We start from the raw sequence: 20965 nt of genomic DNA on the forward strand, positions 1-20965 counted from the left end.
TATTAACTGGAATTTTATTGTCAAGAAGGCCTGTCCCTTCTCCTCCTTTTATAAACAAAGGTATATTTTCCTAAATGTACAATCTCATAAGTAATCAAAAGAATGGAAAAGCATGTTCAAACACAGTATGATTTTCTCATTAATTTGTTATCCTGTCATTCACCCTGAAGAAGTTATGATACTATGACATGAACAACCACTCGTGTAAGATGGCTTGATAGCAATTAAAAGAAGCTTTTCATTAATAAGCTACGTAACTTTAGTAACTTCAAATTTTGGTATAAAATGTCCAAATAGCAATAAACAGCAGATTAAATTCAACTTGATCAATACCTCTTTTCTACATCATCCCTTGGAATATTATAATCGCTGAGCTAAACTCCTGATGCAGATTATCTCATTGTCACTTAAGCCTCAAAATGACCCTCAAAAGTAGGTATTATGTTCATTTTATAGATTAGGAAACTGAGGCTCAGTTTTGTGAAGTGCCCAAAGGCTCAACAGTTAAGTTTCCAAATCTAAACTCAAATTCAGAGTCTCATGCTCTTGGAGCATTAGGAATAGAGACAGTGGAAATGTAATGGCTGTGTGCGATGTCAGAGGGCTAGTCGACGGGGGAGGGGAGTTATCACTGTGTGAGAGATATAAATGATAAATGTCTAACTATTACATTGTTTTGTACACCTGAAACTAATAACAATAATGAAAAATATACAAAGTAAAAGGAGCCAGAAGCAAAAAAAATTAAGTAAATAAATTCAAATTCAGGTATTGTGACTCTGTAATTCAATATTTAAGTTTCTTTATAAAAGGAAAATATTTCAAGAAATTTTAGACAATAAACTTGAACATTAGCTTAAAACGTAACCTAAAACGCTAGGAATGGTTTGGGAATTAATATTCATATCTGAAGTGTTTCCACTTTGCCAGGAAGTAAAGTTATATAAAGTTATTTGGTCAAACCCAATTGTATCCTGAAGTCCTAAATACGAAGCAATAACTGTATCTTCTCTCTGGGGGCGCCAGTTTTTGACTCTTGGTTCAAAACAAGAATTTTAAATTTTTTAAAAAAGCGAAAGTTTGTACTTTAAAATTGAATTTAAAAGCAAAATTAAACTAAGAAAACTGTTTATCCTATCCCCATAAAATGTTAGCCCTCATGCAACATTCAGACTAGCTCTTGACTTTTGACACTGCAGAAAATTTATCTTTTTCTAGTAATAAACATAATTACTTACAATTCAGAAGTGGGTGCATACAAGAAACATCAGACAAAAGAAAACTGCTTTTTGGTGGCAGCAGGTATTTCTGTCCCATTACAGTAATCATTTTTGTAAAGCTAGAGTTGTTTTCAACAACCCGTGAAAATAAATCCTGCTCTGTAACAGACACATCATCTTCCACCAATTGTAATGTCAGGAGCTCCATTTCATTCAGGGAAGGCAAATGCTTTGCCATTTCACATAATTCTGACAAATTGCAGGTATCAAGTGGTAACGTAATGGGCTCTCTACACTTGTCCTGTTTTTCAGAAAGCGGATGAAGAAAGCCACTTTTAAAACCTTCTTGAATTAACTGTGAAGATCCATCCAAAATCAGCTCCCTAATCTGTAAGAAAAAATTTTTTTAAGTACATTAAAAAGTCACTGACATTTAAACCACTTTCTAAATAATGATATTCCTCCTGTGCTTTGAATATTTGAACTTATGGATTGAAATTAATATTCTTAAGGCTTACAGGAAAATAATTTTATACTCCAATGAAAAGATAGGAATGTGCAAGTATACCTTTGAACTGCTGTTTCCTAACTGGGGAATGAAACACACCTCATAAATTCACTGAAAATTAAACAACCAAACAATATATGTAAGAAAATAGATCCTTAAAAAGGTATAAAATGAATTTAATTATATGTTTGCAGAAGAAACTGGAATTTCTAATTTGTAAAGATAATTAAGTTTAAATCACAATATTTAATCTTAAATTTTTCTAATGATTTCATTTTAAAATAAACATACCTTTGATTTTATAAAATATACCTTGAATTACTAAGAAAGAAAAAAGTAACTATAAAATAAACATATAAACAAAGTTTTGCAATTATACAACTATAATAATCACAAAAATAAAAGCCAAGTTCCACTTCTGGATAGAGTACCTTTCATCTGAAATTCCTTAAAAAAAAATTTTTTTTTAAAGGCTTTCAGACCTTGGATGGATGTCAAGCAGTGCAGAACAGTGGTCCCTAAAACAGGAGAAAGAAAGGATTGTTGTAGGTTACTGCGTTGAGAAAGTTTCCAGGCAGCACCACAGGAAAGGAGACTCATTCAGAGACCCGCAGTTGCTCTGTGTTGAGATGAAAGAGCTGGAAGCGTGGAAATGCCAAACAGCTGTAGTTTCCAGGGAAGGGTACCAGAGAGGAGAGAGCTGCACAGAGAGAGGTCTTGAAGTCAAGTCTCCAGCTGAGTAGTGATCAACGCATACAAGCACTGAAACTACCCAATGAAAAAACCAGATGAAATGATCAGAGGGAACAATCCCCAGAGCTCACACAGGGCTGGGAACATCTAGTGCTCCTAGTGGCCGAAATGGAAAGGTAATTTCACAGGGCATCAGGTAGACTACTCAGAAGGGCAGTGACTCAGTAATGGGGAAAAAATAGCTCTAGACTAATGTCTGCTCTCGTCCTCACTAAAAAAGCTTAAAGGAAATTTCAAAAGGATCAAGCAGTTTCAAAGTAACTGTGTCCAAGAACAAAGCTCAAGAATATTTATAGGAATGTGAAAATATCCAGTACTTAACAAGCTGAAATTGAATTCTTACAAAAAGTAAAAAATTACCAGGAATATAAAGAAGCAGAAAAATGCAACACATTATAAACAAAAAAATTCACTCAATGGAAACACACAGAAATGACACAGATGATAAAATTAGTAGGAAAAGTCGGGTAAGTTTATTTGCAGCCCATTTAGAAACATTAGAAAAGGATAGTAAGGCACTTACTATAACCATATTCATATGTTCAAAAAATGTAAAAAATAACACATTAAGAAGAGACATGGAAACTATAAAAAAGACCAATTGAGTATCTAGAGATGAAAACTACAATGCAAAAATGAAAACTACACTAGACTGGATTAACAGACTAGATACTGATTAATGCACTTGAAAACAATGTAATCAAAGTGTTCAAAACGAAAGGAAGAGAAAAAATATTTGAGAAGGTAATGGCTAAAAAAATTCCAAATTTGCTATAGACTATGAATTCAGATCCAAGAAGGTCAAAAAACGGAAGAGGATGAGGAGGAGTAGAAAGAGGAAGTGAAGAAGAAGGAGGAAGAAACTATATTAAGGAATATCATAATCAAACTGCTGAAAATCAATGATAAAGAGAAAACCTTCAAATCAGCCAGAGACTCCCACTTTCAACCAAGCTGGAGTAACGGGGAAACAGCTTTCAAGACACTGGACATTAAGGCCATAAAGGGCAGTGAAAGAAATCATCGGTAAGCCCTTACTAACTGCCTGGAGAGTTTCCAGGCCACAGGAAGGAGAAATCTGGGCAGAGCCTAGAAGAAATCCAGAGGTGAGGAGACAGAGCTGAGAATATGGGGAGGCCAAGACCATTAGAGTGCACAGGACCGAGAACCAGAGATGAAAAAGCTACACAGAGAGAGAACGCTGTAGATCTGCAGGTGGTCACACTGTAGAAATTTCCCTAAGTACTGATCAGCTAGAGTGTGTGAGGGAACTATGTGAGGCCAGGAAAAGGACCACCAAAACAGACTAGAAGAAACAGTGCCTGGAGCTCCAACAGGACCAAGAACAGTGCCCGTTTCCAACACTCAGACTGGAAAACTTCATGATTCACAGGGCAATTGGGAGAATTCACCATGAGTCTCTCTGTGTAAGCAGAGGCAATGACAGCTTTTGATTCAGAATGAATTTTCAAGGATATTTCTATAGTATGGAAGATGGAGCTTGTGTCTCCCTCCAAGGCAGAAGGCAGATCTGTTTGTTGTCCAAATGAATAAAGGCTCCTTCTGGGGCAAAAGGTTGGACAAATCTGCTTGCAACGCATTCAGAAGGGTTCCCTAAGCTTGGGGTTCTTTAGCAATGAATCCAATCTACTACACACGCAGCATCCAACGAGGCTGTTTGGCCCTCATCCCATGGGACTTGGAGTACAGGGAAGTCCGTAAACATAAAGCACATGCTTCCTGCTATGCAGGGAGCAAGAAAATCCTTATTTTAACAAAATCTTAGGTCTATTACTTGCTAACTTGTTAGCTTCCAAATAGGGTCAAAGCTCAGACCTGTCACGGTTCTTGACAGGGTATTGGGTAGATCACAGATGTTGCATCAGTAAGAGAACATTAGACTTAGACCAAACACTATTCTAAACTCATCTAAAAAAAAATCTACCCACCAATTGATAAACCAATTAAACCAAGAATCTCTGAAGACAGAAGTTCTGAACAACACTCTCACCCAACTTTATCTGACATTCACAGAATACTGCATCCAACAACTATAGAATACATATTTGAAAAGAATACACAGAATGATATAAAAAGAGCACATGGTACACTCACAAAGATAACTCATACATTGGACCATAAAATAAGGCTTAATAAATTTAAAAGGACTGAAATCATCAGAGTATATATTCTTCTTATACCCCAACAGACTCAAGTTAGAAATCAATAACAAGAAGATATCTAGATAACCTCCAAATATCTGGGAATGGAATAGCACACTTCTAAAGAATTCATACAGGTCAAAATGAAATCACAAGAAAAATTACAAAATATTTGGGAGTGAATCAAAGTGGAAATATAAGATATGTATCAAAATATGTGAAATGCAACTAAAGCAGTGATTCGAGGGAAAACTACAGCTGTAAGTACTTTCATATTAAAAAAGATAAAAATCTAAATTCACCAACCTAAAGTTCCACTTTAAGAAGTTAGGAAAATTTGGGGGTGGCCGGGTGGCCCAGTTGGTTAGAGCGAGAGCTCTGAACAACACGGTTGCCAGATGATTCCCACATGGGCCAGTGAGCTACGCCCTCCACAACTAGAGTGAAGACAAGGAGCTGCTGCTGAGCTGCTGGTGAGACAGCCGGATGGCTCAGTTGGTTAGAGCCAGTTGGTCAGTTGGTTGTCGACTCAATTCCCACATGGGATGGTGGGCTGTGCCACCTGCAACTAAAGATTGAAAACGGCAACTGGACTTGGAGCTTGAGCTGTGCCCTCCACAACTAGATTGAAGGACAACGACTTGGAGCTGATGGGCCCTGGAAAAAAACACTGTTCCCCAATATTCCCAAATAAAATTTATACAAGAAAAAAAAAGTTAGGAAAAGTAGAACAAAGGAAACCAAAAGGAAGAAAATAATGAAGAGCAGACATCAACAAAATAGAAAGCAGATAGACAGTAAAGAAAATTAACTGAGATAAAAGCTGGTTCTTTGAATATACTTGATATCAAATCACATATCTGATAAGAAATTGATATCCAGAATACATTTTTTAAAAAACTAAAACTCAAAAACAAAAAAATAAACCCAATTTAAAAATGAGAAAAAGGACATAAATAGACATTTCTCCAAAGAAGATATACAAACGGCCAAAAGCACATAAAAAGATGCTCAACATCAAAAATCATTAGGGAAATGCACATCAAAACCACAATGAGATACCACTCATACCCATTAGTATGGGTACTTGAAAAACACACACACAAAATAACAAGTGATGAGGATGTGGAGAAATTGGAACCCTTGTGCACTGCTGGTGGGGATGTAAAACAGTGTATGTGAGAGAATAGAAAATAGTATACATGTATTGGTCTCTGTCCTCAGTTCCTGGTACAGAGCTCCTAAAACTCTTTTAAATTCCTAAGTGATAAGAGCATTAGGAGCATCAATTTTGTTCTAATAAGGTGACCCTGGGTGGGCTCCTGGATGGCTCCTGGATGGGTGCTGATTGCCGGAAAGACCAAGCCATGATTTGAAGCTTGGAATTTTCAGCACCCTCCCCACAACTTGTCAAGAGAGAGGAAAGGGTCTGGAAATGGAGTTTATAATTGATCACGCCTACATGAGGAAGTCTCCATAAAATCCCAATAGTACGCGGTTCAGGGAGGCTCCAGGTTGTTGAACATGTCCATACAGGGAGGGTGACACCACAACTCCACAAGATCAGAAGCTCCTGTGCTTGAGACCCTCCCAGACCTTGCCCTACATATCTTTTCATCTGGCTATTCATCTGTATTCTTTAATAACTGGTAAACGTAAGTGTTTCCCTGAGTTCTGTGAGCTGCTCTAGTGAACTAATCGAACCTGAGGAGGGAGTCATGAGAACCTCCAACCTACAGCAGGTTGGTCAGGAGCACAAGTGACAACCTGGGCTTTTGACTGGCATCTGAAAGGGGAGGGACAGTCTTGTGGGACTGAACCCTTAACTTATGGAATCTGATGCTATCTAAGGGTAGATAGTGCCAGCTAGTGTCAAAGAGATTTGCTTGGTATGGGGAAAACCTCCACACATTTGGTGACCAGAAGTGTTAGAAGTGAAGTGTTCCTTGTGAGTAGTAAAGGAAACTCACAGGAAAGAAAAACACAGGAGGGAAGAACTGGGTTTTCCCCTACATAGAAAAGAAAAAGCTGAGCTTTCGTTTTTTCTCTTTACAGTACAACTACCACGGAAGACAAAAGGGCAGTTCCTAAAATAATTAGAAATAGAATTATCACATCATCCAGCAATTCCACTTCTGGGTGTATTCCCAAAATAACTAACAGCAAGGACTGAAACTGGCATTTATATACTCATGTTTATAGCAGCATTATTCACAATAACCAAGAGGTAGAAACAACCCAAATATCCATGAACAAATGAATATGACTAGATTAACAAAATGTGGCCTTTAGAGGGAAGGGGTGGTGGGGTGTTATTGCTGAATGAGTAGAATTTCAGTTTGGAATGAAAAAATAGCTCTGGAAATGAATAACAGTGATGGTTGCATGACAATGTGAATGTACTTAGTGCCAGTGAATTGTACACCTAAAAATGGTTAAAATGGTAAATTTTATGTTATGTATATTTTGCCACAATAAAAAAACTGACCAAAAAAAGAAGCTTGTTCTTTGAAAACAGGTCAACAAAACAACAAGCCCTGAGCTATAAAAAGAAAGAACACAAATCATCAATATCAGGAATGAAAAAGGGTTATCACATATCACCAAAGATCATACAGACATTAAAAGCATAATAAGAGAATACTGTGAATAACTTCATTCCAATAAATCTGACAAGTTGGGTGAAAGGACAAATTTCTTGGAAAATACAACTTGCCAAGATTGACATAAGCAGAAAAAGAAAACTTGAAAATCCCTGTTATCTATTAAAGAACCTAATTTTGTTACTAAAAACCTTCCCCAAAAGGAAACTCCAGGCTTAGATAATTTCACTGGTGAATTACATCAAATATTCAAGGAAGAAAAAAACACCGATTCTATACAAACTTCAACAAAGAATGTATATGGATGTCAAATAGCAAATAAAGATTCTCAACATTATTAGTGACTAGAGAAATGCAAATTAAAACCTCAATAAGATACCACTCACTATACACTTATTCGTATTCCTAAAATCAAAAACCTGATAATATCAATGCTAGAGAGGATATGAAGCAAATGGAACTAACACATTGCTGGTGGGAAATGCAAAACAGTACAGCCACTTTGGAAAGCAATTTGACATTTTTTATATAGTGAGACAAACATTTACCAGCAATACCACCCCAACATGGAAATTTAAAACTCTATTACAAACACACTTAAGCAAATCTCTAGAAAACCATGATATTTCAATGAAATTTCATATGACAATTAAAACACAATGTATCAGAACCTATGAAATGCTGTATTGCCCCGAGAAAAATTAGTAACACTGAATACTTCTATCAATTAAAAAAAGAAAAAGGAAAAGAAATGACTTAAGACAACTCAGAGTCAGAAAAAATAAACTAATATAGATTAAAGCAGAAATAAGTTAGAAAATTTAAAAAGTAAATTAATTTCAAAAACAACTAATAAATTAGGTAAACCATTAACTAATGAAAAGAGAGTAAATATACAAGGTAATGAAGGTAAACTAACCACAGAAACAGACTATGCATAAATAAATTTGAAAATTGGATGAAACAGATATATTCTAAGATGAATTTCCAAAAAGGAAAAAAAAACGTTGTCAAAGGAGTATCCACACAAAAAGCAACACACTGAGATGGTTGCAAAGGGGAACTCTACCAAACTTTTAAAGAACAGATTACTCCAGAGAACTGGGGAGGAAAAAAAAACTTCCAACACTGATATATGTAAATATCGGTATATATAACAAAAAATTAAATATAGCAGACCAAGCTCACTTACAACTGTCCCAAATAAAATATTAGCAAATAAAATCCAGCAGAATATTTGAAAAATAATATGTCGTGGTCATTCAAAATATATACAACAGAAGCAAGAATAGTTACATACAAGAAAAACTCAAAGAAAAATATTAGAGGAGAAAAATCATCTATTCAATCTCCACAGATGCTTAAAAAACATTTGATAAACTTTAATAATCATGTTTGATAATAATACTCAAAAAATAAGAATAGATGAAAACTTCCTTGCTATTTCCAACTCAGCCCAAATCTCAGATTTATGCTTAATGAGGAAATCATCTCCACTAAGCCAGGAACAAGACAGGCTAGATACTCTCACAAGTATTATTTAATATTGTATTGTATTTTCCAGGCTATACAATTAGAAAAGAAAAATAAATTAGAGACATAATAATTGGAAAGGTGTTAGTAAAACTATTACTATTTGCAGGAGTTATAATTATTACTGGAAAATCCAAGAAATTCAATACCAAAAGGAAATTACTGTAACTTAACAAGAAATCTACAAGACCTTTATAAAGAAAATTTTACAGAATAACAACAGAAACCTGAATAAATGTAAAGACATATTCATGTTTTAGGCCAAGATCATCAATATCTTAAAGATGTCAATATTCCCCTAATTCAATTTATAAATTTAATTTGATGCCATAAAAATTCCAATAGGCTTTTTTTTTTTTTTGCTAACCAAAGAATTCAAATTGATCCTAAAATTTATATGGAAAATAAAAACAAGCCATCTTAAAATAAAATTATTGATCTTTCTTGTATATCAGACCCTGGATTTTTTGCATATTTCTGCAGTTTAATCTTCAAAGTAGCATTTCCAGACAATGGGTATATTTTCAAAAGTAACAAAATGCAGTAGAATTTTGGTATTGAAGGATTTAGCATTTGTGTATTCAACTATCTTCAATACATTTAAATCCAACGTATTAATGAAAACCATGATACCATTCCACACCCATTAGTATGGCTATTATAAAAAAAATAGTAATACTGGCAAGGATGTGCATTAATTGGAATCCTTGTGCATTGCTGGTGGCAATGTAAAATGTTACAGCTGTTGTGGAAAACAGTTTGGCAGTTTCTCAAGAAGTTAAACATAAGTTACTATATGATCCAGTAATTACACTTCTGGGTATATACCCAAAAGAATTGAAAGCAGAGACTCAAACACATACTTGTACACCAATATGAGGTGTAATCGAAAAATGTGGTGAATGCTTAAACTTTAAAAAATGTATTACAGTAAAAGACACATTGCCTTTAATCCCCCTCAAAATACTCCCCCTCACTTCAAATACCCTTATTCCATCATTCTTGCCACTTTCTGAAACAGTTCTGGAAGTCCTCTTTCATGAGTATCTTTACTTCATCATCCATCATGACAACACTCTGTGTCACACATGGCTTCTAGAATGGCAATTTCTGTCAAGTAAAAACATTACAGTGTGTCCTTACCCACCTTATTCACCAGATCTGGCACCATGCAACTTCTGGTTCTTCCCCAAAGTCAAAATGATGTGCAGGATATTGAGGCAGCCATAACAAGTGCAACTAAAGACACTCATGAGAAAGGACTTTCAGAACTGCGTCAGAAAATGGCAAAAATCATGGGACGTGTTTGAAGCGAGGGGGAGTCTTTTAAGAGGTATTCATGGCAATGTGTCTTTTACTGTAATAATTTTTTTTTAATTTAAACATTCACCATATTTTTTATCATACCTCATATATACAATAAAATATTACTCAACCTTAAAAAGGAATGAAATTCTGATATGTGCTGCAACATAGATGAAACGCAGACATTATGCTAAGTGCAATAAATTAGATACAAAACGGTAAATATTGTATGGCTCTACTTACATGAAATACCTAGAATAGGCAAATTCATAGAAACAGAAAGTAGAATAGAGGTTACCCAGGGCTAGGGGAAGAGGGGGATGGGGAGCTATTGTTTAAGGAGTACAGAGTCTATTTAGGATGATGAAAAAGTTCTAGAAATGAATAGTGGTGATAATGGCATGACAGTGTGAACGTACTTAATGCCACTGAATTATACACCTAAAAATGGTTAAAATGGTAGATTTTGTTATATATATTTTACCACATATAAAGAGAAAAAAAAGATCTAATGTCCTACCATCATATTAATTCAACATGTCCAAAACTGTTCTCATTACCATCCTACTTAAGCCAAATTCCAACACCAAGTTTCCCATTTCAATCAAAGGTGTTCCTTAGAGTTAATCTTAAAATATTTCTGTACCCTCTCTTTTCTTTCATTTCTTTAACTCCTGGGTCTATTTATCTCTAAATTCTAGAAATATATCCTTCACATTATTCATGCTTCCTTCTGTCACTATCTTAATAAATCATTTTACCTATAGACAACAGGTTTTCAAAACCTATAAAATTTCACTTAAGCAATATAGCATGTTTACTTATGTTCAATACATAAGAGTATACGAAGTTTTAACAAAAACTGGTTTAAACTGTTCATTATTATAAAAGTAACAACAAATTACTCCACAATTAAATTCTAACCTTGTTCAAAATGACTGCTTGGTTTTTAAGAACATCCTTATTTACGTTGCCTATTTATTTATACTATTTCACATTAATCTTACAAAGTGATCAATGAACATTTTACACCTTACCTTTGTATGATATTCCATAGCATCCACTTCACCTTGATTGAAAACAACACATCTTTTACGCTTCTAAAGAGAAAATTACAGAAAATTATGTTATCTTCTATCACAATATTAATATTTGAAATATATTAGTATTTTTTTCTTTTCACATTTTCCATATTGTGTATCTCAGTCTTTAAGAAGTAATGATTGACTATTGAGGTCAAAATCAGCGCAAATGGTATGGACTAAGGAGGTAAGCTTTCCCAGCTAATAATAATAATAATTACCACTACTACTACAGATTTAATGGGTAATAAAAGGTCACTTCACCCTTATCTGCTATTAGTAATAGTACCAAATGATAAAATGTAGCACTGATATCCATGGAACACAAGGAAACTGTGACACTGTATAAACAGTCACCAGTGGCATCTATCAGTAGATATATATAGTATAATTATTCTGAACTTTCTTCATTTCTGAAGAGAGGAACCATCCATGTACTATCATTAAAAAAGGTAGAAACAACCCAAATGAACAATGTACTTTTAATAGCTGTTTATGATTGATCTGAGGGTTAGGTACAAATGAGATATATTAACACTGTTCTATATCTAATAACTCCGTAGCAAAAAACATATAATACAGTGCAATATAGAGCAGGGACATTGTACTTTTATTGCTGACACCTCAGTGCTTACATAGTGGTAAACTCCTAGCAGGAACAATAAATGTTTGTTGGCTGAATAAATAAATGGACTTAAGGTAAAGCTAATTGTAAAATTTGCTTTAGCATATCAAAAATTAGGTAAGTTTTGTTAAAATAACATTCATTAATTATGCTAATTTATGTTTTGCCATATTAAAGTGAGAAATTTACCCAATATAAAAGTTTAAATATTAAAAGATAATGTCCATACTGGTAAACTATAAAGTCCTTCACAACTGCTTGCTATTATTTGTCTGAATTGGTAATAGTAATAATAAGCTACCTATATACTATTTTACTGAAACACTATATATTTTCTTTTCTGTGCCTGATATATAGCAGATGATCAATAAACATTTGTTGAAAGAGAAAAATATATATACGATAAAAAAAAACACAAGAATATTACAATTTCTGTTTCAGGTACCTATAACAATGTAATAATAAATTATCTCTATTGCTTTCCTTACTCTAATTTTCAACGTAATTTTCTAATTTTTCAGAAATTTAATATCTTTCTTCCTCACTCTATTGTAAGATCCATGAGGGCAGGGACTGTATTTACCTTGTTTCATCACTCTACATATAACAGCACATAGAAAGATCTCAAACATTTATTGGGCGAGTAATGAATGTTATTCCTATCACTAACAAAGAAAATGATAATATAATCTACCTGAAACAGACTGTGTGTGATCACAAAGACATAAAAAGTATTAAAGCATTATTTGATCTTATACGGCATTCTCAAAACTTTACTAAAAGATTAAACCAGTGTGTATGCAAATATATAAATTTAAGAGCATATACATTTTCCATTGTAGCTTTCTACTTTTATCACTAGAAACCTTTCAAAAATATCACCCTTCTTTCAAATATTTATTATATAAGTTTATCCCCAAGGGACAGGTCTCTAAAAAATCTCCCCAAATCCATAAACTGCTTCAGAATTTTGCAGAGAAGCATGTTTTTGAGCAAAAACAGGTATAAAAATATAATTAGTATAAATGCCTAAGCAGAAAGGGATTTTTTGTTGTTTAGTGTTTTTCTTTCTTTGGTTGTTTAATTTACAGAGCATTTACTTCTGAACCAATTTTGCTTACTTTTGAAATATGCAAATTTGGTCTCCTAAGAACGGTAGACTGTTAATAAAGAGTTAAAAATTACTCTGGATGTGCTAAAGTCTTCTTATGCTTTATCGATTATTCTTTATACTTAGTAAATCACAAGATATTTGATACTGGAATGATAAATTTCCCCTGTATTTTCTGTAGAAATATAAAAATTTATTAAAACTGTCTACCTTCCCAACAGTAGAAATCGAGATTTCTTTTTTAACACCATTCATTAGATCTTCCTTTTCATTACTTTGTTGGCATGCCTTGTGAACAGCTGAAGTTATATAAGGTATAGTGACATCAAACAGTTCAGATCGAAAAACATATTTTTGAATGAACATTTCACAATTTCCTCCATCATCATTCTCTAGCTTAATGGTAGAGTCAGAAGCAGTAAATGTAGCAGAGGATCCAAAAGAGGACACGGAATCCATTTGAAGAGAATCAAGGTGGACAGAAGAAGTGGGCTCACTTTTACTGCAACAAGGCTCATGATGCTGGTGAACCTGATAGTTTATCTTGTTAATGAAAGAAAGATGATCCAGTAACCATCCTGGTGACAACTGGCACACCACAGACATTCTCTTCCTTTAAAAAAAAAAAATACCCTGGAAATTAGACACTAGAAGTAAAACTCAACTTTCCAGATTAAGTTCTTAAATGTCCTGTATTTCAATAAACATATACTGCATACACAAAGGTAGATTTGATGTGCAAGCATATAAACCTCACATGTACACAGAAGAGAGTTTAACATTCATGACATATAGCAGGTCTAAGAAAAATTATAATGTTTTAATATATAAACTTTTCATTTTAGGGTTAATTCAAAATTTTCAGCCCACTTGGCCAATGAGGAAACCTGATCTTATTTCTGGAATCCCATTTGATCCTCCTATCTTCCTGGACCCCGCTTGTTACTTAGATCTAACCACTAGGTCTATTATCTTCAAAGTCAGGAAGTCACTGGATCCTTAAAAGGTGAAAGTTTTCTGTCAAAGCATAAAATATTGTATTACCTTTGTGAATTCATCCTTTTTAATGAGATAAACCTAGGTAAGATCACAATTTCCAGAGGAGTTGTTAGCATCTCAGCTCTTATTTTTTCAAACTACATTTGTCGTAGAAATCAGCCCATTCTCCAGTATCATTGCCCTAGTTACCCACCGGTACCAATGGAGTGCAAAAAGGATAGAAGCAGAGCAAAATGTAATTTTAACAGCACATCAGAAGCACTTAACCATAGCAAAATTTCAAGGTTACACAATCAAGATCTGTACTGGATCTAAGCAGTCCCCCTTGGGGAAGTAGGTTTTTCAGAACTTCCTAATCTTTTTTCAAAAGATGGTTTTCAGTTCTGGATATTGCTTACCAAATCTAACGTAATGTGGAGAACTTCAGAGGGAGAGCAGAATAAGATTTATGTAAGTAATAGCACATTTAGATGCAAACTTCTACCTCTATGTATTAGTTTCATGACCATGAACAAGTTATTTGATCTCACTGAGCCATAATTTTATCATTTTTATGACATCTCAGAGGGCGGTTTAGAGAATTAAATAAGATAATCGACATGAAGTGCTGTACACAGTGAGTAACACAAAACAACTCCTCAAATAAAGGCTATTGGTGATGGTAATTCCGGTATTGGTCCTGCCTTCAGTCACCACTGTGGTGAGAAGTCCTGTCTGTAATGGCAAGTGAGAGCCAGAAATTTAGATAAGACTGAAACTCGGGAAAAATGACGTGCCCAAAATTGCAACTTTAGAGACACAATTGCTACGAGACCCAGGTATCCAGACTTTGGCTCTTCTCCCCCCCTACCACTCTCTAGGTATTTGGCAGTGAATTCAAATTCAAGAAAGCGGGAATGTCCTATTTTAAGCAGAGTAATCTACTATGCTTAGTGCACCCCTCTCGAACTCTCTTCTATTTCTCTACTTCAACAAACCCCATCCCAATTCACTTGGTTGCCTCCTAGCTTCTCGCAGGCCACCACTAGAGGGCCGTGAAACCAGAGCGAGCAAATTCGGAGCCTAGTGTGATCTCAGGACCAACTGCAGTCACTAGCTCCTCCCTCACCACTTCCGTTGTCAGAAAAGTGCACGCCGCCTTCGCAGATTTGAACTATGAAAACAGCACTCATCTAAATATTGGTGGTGAAAGACCCCCCCTTTCAGCGCAAAGGAAAAAAAAAAAATCTCCTTTTCCAAGAGTCAACGGGAGTGGCCATGTTGCTGTACGGAAAAAGCGTTTCCAGGGCGACTTATAGTGCTGTGCCCACTACTCAGCGACTTAGAGCACTCGGGTCGTCAAAGCTAAATTTAGGGGTCGGGCCAGACTCCGTAGGGGCCGCTTACAGTGTCCAGGAGATGTCAGTATGCCCGGCGAGACGGCGGGGCGCGACAAACGCAGACTTCCGGTGATGAGGAGGTCCGTGTAATAGGTGCGCACGCGCGCGCACTTCGCACGTGATGACGTCATTATCAGCGGAGATTTTAAAATTCTAACGGCGCCGGCGGTTGGACAGAGTTGGTGTTTTGGCGGCTTCTGTCCTGTCCGACAGGTAATTGCACGGTTTACGGAAATTCGGTCTGTGGGTCCTGTCAGGAAACTGCAAGGCAGGTAAGTAATGATTTGGGGTTAATTTTGTTCCGGCAGTACTGGTTTGGAGGGAGGAAGCAATAGAGCCCGCAACTTAGAGACCCTGAGGGACAACGTTTTAGGGTCCGCCGTTGTGAGAAGCCTTCGGGCCCAATCTGCGAGGTGCTAGGTTCCCGGAGTCCGGTAAATTTCTACTGGCAATGATTTCCCAAGGGAGAAGGGGAGGACGTAGATGGACGCTGAGGGAGAAAAGAGAAGCTGGAGACAGGAGAGGAGGAAGAATTGATCAGAGCAGGGAGAGGAACTGTTTGGTGTATTTGAGATACTAGTGTAACATCCTAAGTGGCGTGTACATCTGGAGGAGTACATCTGGAAGTCTTAATCTTAAATTTTAAGAATATTTCAAGTGGAGATTGGGAGTGGACATGGGTGAGAGTGGAAAAATTGATTAGATGCTGAAGCATATATTGAAGGATGAGAACTAGGTGATCAAACCAAGAAGGTGACAGGAAAAAAATTCTGAGATGTTCTAAATTGAGTTACAGCAGCCAGAGACTCAGAGAAAGAGAACAGTTAGCCTGTGAATGGCTGTGGACCAACTAACAAAAGACAGCTCAGATTCATGTGTGTCTGTTGGAATTTCAGATTAACTTCCCCAGGGAAAGATTATCATGAAGAAACAATGAAACTGAGCTGCCTTGCTGTTTGAGGATAAAGATGGTAGTTGGTGCTTAATGTGCTAGTTATGTATGGAAAGATTTTGTAATACTGAATTCATGAATGCAGGTCGTAAGCATGAAGCGCAGTTCAGTTTCTACCGGGGGTGCTGGCCGCCTCTCTATGCAGGATTTAAGATCCCAAGACTTCAATAAACAAGGCCTCTATACCCCTCAAACGTAAGTACGTCGTGCCTTATTGTCTTTGACAAAGAAATCCGTAAAGGTGATTAATACAAAGCTGCAGTGTAAGTGATGTCGTGATGAATCTTTTCTGTTCCCAGGACCAAATTTGGGATCCATGAAGGCCAAAAGTGGGCATATTAGTTAACTGTGTGTTGTGTTTTATCTTACTTGTTCCTTTAGTTCCCAAAGCCATGTCTTTTGCCAAGCAACACCTAAAAGGACACCCCTCAGCGCTCTTTTTCCCTCCTTTATTATAAAGCTGCTTGTTTGAGTAGGCTCTGTGCAATAACTCAATTTACTGAGGTGAATCCAACTAGCAAAAATCTCAATCAAAGGTATTATTTGCTCTGACCATAGCTGCAGTTTAGTAGCAACCTACAAAACACTTCTCCAAGCTGTTTCCTCAAGATTTGCTGGAAAAAGTTGTCCAAAAGAACTTACTACCCTAAACTAGTTTTTCCCCCAAGAATGATTTTCTTCCTGATAATAAAAGGCTATTAGTAAGCCACTGTAGAGCTGTATCAATCCTTCTCCAATACCAAGTGACAAGAAAAAAATTCTGAAATGTTCTAAATTAAAATTACAGCTTACAGCGAGCGGCCTGAGAGTGAGAGGGGACAGAATAAGTAGCCTGTTAATAGCTGTGGGCCAGCTCTGAAAAAAAGATTGCTCACGTTCCTGTATATCTTTTGGAATTTAAGATTAATTTCCAGGCCGCTATTTCTGTGAATATCCAAAAGAAAGAATAGCCTGGTGCCATCAAGCCCCAAGAGCCTCTACTTGCTATTTACACATGAACTTTCCAATCTTCTGCCCACAGCTAATCCACAGCAGTGGACACTTCTTTCTTGCTGAGTCTGGCCCCACTTTAGCTTCTCCCACCCCCTTTGTCTATACCTAATGTAAATTCTTTCAGAACAGCTTACATCTCCCATCTCCCACCCCCGCTACTTGATGTATAAAAATGCTTAACAACTCCAGGAATCAGACACGTTTGTCCTTTCTACATAGCTGTGCTGCTGGTGGTTCAGAATTCATGCCCCAGGATCTAGTCTTTCTTGGTAGCTAATGGCTTTCTTTTAAAAAAGACTTAGTTGTGGAAGTTAAAATTTTTTGTTTAACACAAAGTACAAGTTACTGTTCTTAAATTACTTAGGTTTACATATGTAGTATGAGCCTCTGCTACTTTTAGAAGTTTGAAATACTTACATATTTTTTTCGTCTGAAATCAGTAAAATTTTCGTACTGTTGCACATTACATACACTAAAGGATTGGTCTTGAATTGTATTAGAAGCAAAAGGCTACAATTGTCAATGTTCTTGGTCTGTAATTTAGGTAATATATATTTTTAGGTTTAGCTGTGTTCTGATAAAGAGTAAGCCTTAAGAGAAAAAATTTTAATGTAGCTATTATCCTATGATTGAAATTTTCTATTTTTAAGGTTTTTCTTTTTCTTTAAAGTTGTTATCCATAAATGCCCATATTTTAAGATAATTGAAATTATAATGTAGATATGGGGTTTTTGGCTTTCTTCTTAACATTTTAGCATTATAACTTAATATTATGTTAGCCTATTCTGTTTATAACAATTATGATTGCTGCTAAAAGTTTTCATAATTTTGAATTATTTTATAGGTAATAGGGAAGAGATGGTTCCAACATGTTTCCAAAAGTTTCTTGAACTAATATTTTTTATACTTATTTTGAAGACTTTGTTTTTCTCTTTTTCTTAAAGCAAAGAGAAACCAGCCTTTGGAAAGTTGAATATAAACAAACCCACATCTGAAAGAAAAGTCTCTGTATTTGGTAAAAGGTAATGATCTTTTTTATTAGCTCTAATGAAGGGATTCTTAAAGCCATGCATTGGGCTAAATGCTCTCAGAATACAAAAAATTAAATGGCATGGTCCCTTTCCAGAGAAAGTTATAATCTGGTTTTCTTCTGTTTTAAATGGTTAAAACCGTTATATCTGCCTTAAGTGATGCTAAGAAATATGTCGCACATTTAGACCGCTGTTCATTGTTGCAAGCGAATACTTAATTGAAAATTCTATACCTAACTTTCAGATACTATCCTAGCATTTAAAATTAGGAGAAACCGTCATCTAGTTCATTTTAGTCCCAGACTTTTTTATACACTTCAGTGAATATTAAAGACTCCAGAACTTTTATTTTGTGTGCTGTGTCTATTGATATTAACTATATTATAAATCACCAGAGAAAATTTTTAAATATGTATTAATTCAAATTAAAATAACAATCCATTATATATTAACATAAATAGCATGCTTTTAATTTTAAAAATATTTTTTAAAATAACTTATAGTAGGAGTGTCGTTTTACATTTTTTTAAATCTCATTAATGTCAACTTAGTAGAAGATAGCTAGATTCTCATAATCTACTTCTACATTCAATTTCTTACAGTATCATACATCATATAGCCAGCCTTTGGAAAACTCCATTGTATGGTCATATGAGAATGAAAGGGGCAAATAACATCTTAGTTTTTTATGAAAATAAACTTCTCAGATCTCTTAGATCACACTTTGAGAATCGCTGTCTAGAGAAGATCATTGGTTACCTGAGCTGGAGGTGGGGCAGCATTGCCTGGTAAGGGGTATTAAGACTTTGGGGATGATGGAAATGTTCAATATCTTATTGTGGTAGAGCTTACACAGCTGCATGCATTATAAAAACCTCATCAAACAGTACACTTTATAAACAAGTGCATTTTATTTTAAGCAAATGGCACCTCAGTAAAGTTGATTTTTTAAAGAAATGTTCAACCCCAAAATTGACAAAATAAACTCTTATCTCAGCAAAACAAAATATAACTTTGTTTTAAGACAAATCTATTTGTTCAACTGTTCTGAAAATATGTAGAGATGAAATATTTGTTACCTTATGAAAAGTCTTTTCTATGAAACCAAGTTAAACTGTTTCGGTAGTCATTTCGTTTGATGAAAAATCTTAAGGCATTGTTGTAATGTAACTTTCATCTCAGCTGTTTTTCAGAGATAATGATCATAATAATTATGAAATCTAACATTTGCAGAACATTTTTATAAACCAGACATTGTCTTAAGTATTTTATCTATATTAACTCTTTTAATCAATCCTCAGGACTGCCCTATATAAATAGATACTGTTATTGTCTCCATTTTATAGATAAGGAAATTGAAGCACAGAGAAGTTAAGTAATTTATCCAAAGACGTACAATTAGTAACAGAGACAAAATTTGAAACCATAAGATCTGGTTCGAGATCTATGCTCTTAAACTATAAGTTGAGTGACACAATATTTTGATTGGTTGGGAAATTCTTTTATAATTTAAAAAGACATCTATTAGTATAGTGTTGTGTAGAATAAGAGGTGAGTATTCCTTTCAAGATAAAGAACATACTAAAAGTTAAGCAATAGCAGTATGGAGAAAAGTGGTTCTAAAATTGGCAAATTCTCAAGGAAAAAAATTACCTACTTAATGAAGGCAGTGGAGTTAGGGGGCCCAAGCTAAAAAACTTTTAGAGCGTGGGCAAGAGAGAACTTGAAAACAGCAAGCAAACTTGCAGGGAGAAATACGTTTTGTGAACAGTGTTCAGGTATTATAGCAATGTTTATTGTACAATCATCCCTTGGTATTAGTTCCAAGCCCCCTACAGATACCAAAATCTGAATATACTCCAGTCCCTTATATTAAAATGACATAGTATTTGCATATCACCTATGCACATACTCACATGTACGTTAAATCATCTTTACATTACTTACAATACCTAATACAATGTAAATGCTGGGTAAAAATAGTTATAATGTATGGTTTGGGGAACAGTGACAAGAAAAAAAGGGTACATGTTCAGTACAGACACAACCATTATAGGCCTAACTCCATCATACATGTCAACAACAACATAACTTCTTTTCTTAACATTTTTATCCCCTATTTCTTTAAACCGTGGATGTGGAACCCACATTTATTGAAGGCTGGCTATAACTCCGTTTTTGGCATCTGTCCAATAAGGAAAATTGTTCTGAGGATACATAATTATTTTAATTAATCGGGGTGACAATTGTTAGTAAAATTACATAGATTTCAGGTGTACAATTCTGTATTACATCATCTATAAATCTCATTGTGTGTTCACCACCCAGAGTCAGTTCTCCTTCCATCACCATATATTTGATCCCCCTTACCCTTATCTCCCACCCACCCTTTACTCTCTGGTAACCACTATACTATTGTCTGTGTCTATGAGTTTTTGTTTCTCGTTTGTTAGTCTTGTTCTTTTGTTTTTGGTTTATATACCACATATCAGTGAAATCATATGATCCTCTGCTTTTTCTATCTGACTTACTTCGCTTAGCATCATACTCTCAAGATCCATCCACATTGTCACAAATGTTCCTGTATCATCTTTTCTTACCGCCAAATAGTATTCCATTGTGTATATATACCACAACTTCTTTATCCATTCATCTATCGAAGGACATTTTGGTTGTTTCCATGTCTTGGCCACAAAGCTTGGTAAACAA

The 20965-nt window shown here is 35.2% G+C and overlaps 2 protein-coding genes across 3 annotated transcripts in view; one reads left to right on the forward strand and one right to left on the reverse strand.

Moving 5' to 3' along the window:
- The window catches only part of METTL4 (methyltransferase 4, N6-adenosine), a 36534-nt gene extending 21224 nt beyond the window's left edge, over positions 1–15310 (reverse strand). Inside the window, exons 1-4 of the mRNA XM_081078844.1 lie at positions 15288–15310; positions 13113–13515; positions 11122–11184; positions 1239–1608 (exon numbers count right to left, since the gene is read on the reverse strand). Of these exons, the coding sequence (XP_080934970.1) occupies positions 1239–1608; positions 11122–11184; positions 13113–13508 (829 nt within the window). The 5' untranslated portion in view covers positions 13509–13515; positions 15288–15310. The remainder of the gene's footprint in view (positions 1–1238; positions 1609–11121; positions 11185–13112; positions 13516–15287) is intronic.
- A 96-nt stretch (positions 15311–15406) lies between these two features.
- Positions 15407–20965, forward strand: part of NDC80 (NDC80 kinetochore complex component) — a 48873-nt gene continuing 43314 nt past the window's right edge. The window contains exons 1-3 of one of the 2 annotated variants that reach the window (XM_081078660.1): positions 15407–15493; positions 16318–16427; positions 18170–18247. In XM_081078660.1, coding sequence (XP_080934786.1) covers positions 16327–16427; positions 18170–18247 — 179 coding nt within the window. In that variant the 5' untranslated portion in view covers positions 15407–15493; positions 16318–16326. Of the gene's footprint in view, positions 15553–16317; positions 16428–18169; positions 18248–20965 lie in introns of both variants that reach the window. The other variant, XM_081078659.1, reaches the window with a different exon arrangement.

Source organism: Rhinolophus hipposideros, assembly GCF_964194185.1.
Source record: "Rhinolophus hipposideros genome assembly, chromosome: 17".
In the NCBI taxonomy this organism is placed as follows: Eukaryota; Metazoa; Chordata; class Mammalia; order Chiroptera; family Rhinolophidae; genus Rhinolophus; species Rhinolophus hipposideros.